At 48.7% G+C, this 4010-nt stretch overlaps 1 protein-coding gene across 1 annotated transcript in view; it reads left to right on the top strand.

Moving 5' to 3' along the window:
• Positions 1 to 2754: 2754 nt before the first annotated feature.
• Positions 2755 to 4010, top strand: part of NPAS2 (neuronal PAS domain protein 2) — a 112081-nt gene continuing 110825 nt past the window's right edge. The window contains exon 1 of the mRNA XM_012555778.1: positions 2755 to 2806. Coding sequence (XP_012411232.1) covers positions 2755 to 2806 — 52 coding nt within the window. The remainder of the gene's footprint in view (positions 2807 to 4010) is intronic.

The raw sequence follows: 4010 nt of genomic DNA, 5'->3' as shown, positions 1-4010 counted from the left end.
CAGTGACATGGGATGCGGAGTCCTCAGAGGCCTCCAAGGCCACCAGAGCCGGCCCCCCTCTACGACCCTCCTTGTCCCTTGGGCCTCTGGCTCCTGCAGTTCTGCTGCAGCTGGCCTGCCAGGGACAGCCTTGTCCCTTTTCTCTTTAGAAAGGGAGCCAAAAGGCAGTTGCCGTCAAGTTGGTCCTGGTATGTGGTGACCTCATGTATGTCAGAGTAGAGCTGCGTGTGCTCCAGAGGGTTTTCAATCAATGGTTTTTTCGGACGTAGATTGCCAGGCCTTTCTTCCAAGGTACCCAGTCTGAGGCACCTCTTGGACTCCAGCTCTACTCTTTTGGTTAGCAGCCAACAGAGTAACAGTTTGCACCACCACCCTTTCCTTCTGCCCTCCAGGTTACCTGACCCCTTCCCTCCCTAGTCAGTGGCTGTGTCCTAATGGGTGGGGCTTGGGGCCTGGGTCTCTCTTGCCCTCTCCCCATACCCGCCCTGCAAGGGTCATCAGTACCTGTCGCTCAGAGCCTGTACACGTCTCAGAGAGGTGCACATCCACCCGGCACTGGGGTAGAGAGGGATGACCTCACAGCCACGCGGCTCAAGCAGGCAAGCAAGAACTCTTGCACCGAGAGACACTGCCTTGCCTTTTCCTTTTCTTAATGCAGGCAGGTCTGTGGGCCAGGAACCAGGGCGGAGTTTTCAACCATCGGCTGCAGCCTCAGATCAAGCAAGACTCTTGATTGCCAGGCTGGGAAGAAATGCCCAGTGTTTGGAATCAACTTTTCAGCCCCCTACAGGGAGCCTTCCTGGGGAAACACCAGCTTCCCTGGATCACGCTATAAGGAGCCGCAGAAGGGACATTAGAAGGTCTGATTTCATGGGTACCTTTCAAAAGCAAAGAAATTAAATGTGAATATTTATATTTATCGTGCATCATGAAGGAAGAGAGCTCCTCGCTGTTGCTGTTGTTCTGGAAGCTTCCTGGAGCAGCCCATGAGCGCAGCCTTGGCTGTGTTAGCAGAGGTGGTGGGCGGGACCTGCTGGCTTCTCAGGGAGGGCAGACGATGCCTTTTCTATTTAAACTGCAAGTAAAAGAAGTGATCTCAATGGGGGAAGGAAGGCAGTACAGAGTAAGGGTGCCTCGTACCGAGAAGTGTGTGGCAGTAGACAAGTTTAGGTTGAAATACCCGTGGCTCCAAAGGCCCCAACCTGTTGTCATGTGAAATACATTGTTTCTGACAGCCGGTCTGTGGAAGAGAAGGCTATTAACCTTTCTTGCCTGGCACTTTATGTGCTAAGTACTTCACGTGGGTGAGTTAGCTTAATGGATTCTCCTATCAGCTGTGGAAAATGGGTGTGACCTGGGCCTGAGTGAGGCCTGGTGGCACAATGGTTGAGCGCCTGGCCACTAGCCAAAGGTTGGAAGTTTGAATCCACCCAGTGGCTCCAAGGGAGAAAGACCTAAGGACCTGCTTCCATAAAGGTTACAGGCAAGACAACTCTATGGGGCAGTTCTACTCTGTCACACGGGGTCGCTAGGAGTCGGAATCCGCTCGACAGCACACAACAACGATTCCTGAGGCTGTCTGAGCCCATCACACGAAGTGAAGGAAAGAGGGAGGAGGACATTCAAACCTAGATCTGCTGAATTCTCAAAGTAATATGGCTGTCTCCCACAGGTCACAATTCACAACAAACACCCCACGCTTTTAAGGAACATTATTTGAAATTCTGATATTAAACCAAAAATACCACAGCCTAGGTATCCAAAACTGATTTGACTTCTCATTTCAAGGACATCTTCTCTTTATTTTTCTCTCCTTATGCCCTGGAGCACAGTTAGAATGGGCGTTCCTGGGTCACAGGAGCGCGTGGATGAACAGTTACATTGTGGGCCGAGTCTGTGCTTTACGGATTCCTGTTGGTTTGTCTGCGGCAGCCAAACAGCAGTTCCCAACAAGGGCTTTTCAGTCCAGGGCTTCAAACCGGTTTGTTTGCATTTCTGACATGTTCCCAGGTGACGCTAATGCCGCTGGTTAGAGACCAGTTCTGAGGACCAGTAGTGGAGTGGTGGCTCTCAGAATTGATTATACATAAGAATCTCCTGGGGATCTTGGTAAACTGTAGATTCAGATTCAGTATGTCTGGGGTGGAAATGGAAGTTCTCAGCAGGCGTTCGAACCAGAATGAACTGGTTCGAAACCCTGCTTTTCACTGACTCAGCCCTGAACTTGACTCATAAATCTCCTTTCCCCCTCTTGCTGGTTTTTACATGCGTCTTTTGTCCACACCCGGACCACACACCGTCAACCCATCAGGCTTTTCATTGACTCAGGCTTACGCCACGCAGTCTGAAGTCTTGACAAAGGGACCCTCTAAAAGCAGTCTTGAGTAACTGGAACGTACGCGTCAAAGGCTGCAAGAATAACATGCGATGTTAGGATTGCCCTTCAATCCAGATACTGCGACCCTTTCTATTTTGGAAATTCTTCGCTGACCAAACTATGTCATTGTAGATTTATTTAATAACAAATTTTCTAACTTTCTCCAGCCATTCCTTCATTCCATGTGTCAGTGTTTCCCTAAATGGTGACTCATCAGACCCTGAGAAAAAGGAAAGTCTGAAGGAGGAGGCGTGGTTGTAACAGGCAGATAAAGCCTCAGCTTTGCCCTTTTAGACGTTTGTGGGAGAGTCTGCTTCTGGTTATGGAACTCGATGACTTGGGGCTCTTGTCGTGGCTTCTTCTGGGAATCCGGCTCCATGAGGCAAACTCTGAGAGCCCCGCTGACCGCTGACCGGGAGAAGCGCTGGAGTGGGCTTATATTAAGGTGGAATCTGCTCACCTCTACCTCTTCCAAATCAGAGAATGTGCCAGAGCGTGCTAAGAATCCCTTGGTTGGTGGGGAGTTGGGATTGCAGAAGCGGGCAGCTCTCAGGTTTTCATTGCCCGTTTCCTTTAGAAAATCTATTTTTTCTCCAGTAACATGAATCACTGCAACCAAAAAGACATTCCCTGGAGAGGAAGGATTAGATTATGGAGGTTCTTTCCTAGCCTCCCCCAAATGGCAGAGGAAACAAGGGAGCGTTTCGGTTCATCAGAGACTGGTTTTCAAAGCTTTTTGTGTGTCTTAAGTATAATGAGGAAAAATCATTGTCGGGTCCCCACATGCAAGATACAGACACTAATCCAAAACAACGTGGGCTCCCCTCACCAGGACTGACTGAGAGGATATAAGGCAAACGCTGTTGACAGTAAATAAACTGTGGTAGATTGGGGAGGTGTGTGTGCGTGTTTTTGCCTCTTTTGATTTCAACTTGTTCTTTTTCAATCTTTCTTTCTTTTTTTTAATAAGATAAATTCACCGAGTTGGATTGGAATGGTGGGGAGGAGTATTGGGTTTTCCAGCTAACTTGGGACCTGTAATTCAAGTCATTTCTCAGCCAGTTAGAAAACTTGGTGATTTTATTTTGTCAGAACATCGGCCTTGCAACACAACAGGCTTATGGTAGTCATTTCAGGGAAGGTTCTTGATGATATAGAGTGACCTGCTGGGCCTATAAAAGACGGTTCGAAAATTCCAAATTTAAAGACGCCGAGGAGGAAGGCTGAGTGGTGATTGCAGCGATTCTTTAACACGGATGGGAGAAATACCACCTGCGGGCCAAATGCAGCCCACAGCCTGTTTTTCTAAATAAAGTTTTATTGGAACACAGCCACGCCATCATTACATATTGTCTATGGCTCGTTTTGCAATGGCAGCCCTGAATAGTTGCAGCAGAGACAATATGGCCACCTCTAAAATATTTTCATGTGGCCCTTTACAGAAAAACGATTCCAGCTCCTGCTTTAGTAGGATAACGTACCTTTCCAGGTATGCTGCATGTAGCTTTCTCTGGAGACCCAGGAGGGAGCTGCTGGTCCCCAAGAGGATACCTGTCACCTGAATGATTGATTACTCTGTCATCTCACTGCAGACACGCTGTGGGACCCAGGGCAGAGGTGGCGCCAAAAAAAA

This window comes from Trichechus manatus, unplaced genomic scaffold, assembly GCF_000243295.1.
Source record: "Trichechus manatus latirostris isolate Lorelei unplaced genomic scaffold, TriManLat1.0 scaffold00004, whole genome shotgun sequence".
Lineage (NCBI taxonomy): Eukaryota > Metazoa > Chordata > Mammalia > Sirenia > Trichechidae > Trichechus > Trichechus manatus.
The sequence above is the reverse complement of the archived record's forward strand: the minus strand, read 5'-3'. Positions and strand labels throughout refer to the sequence as shown.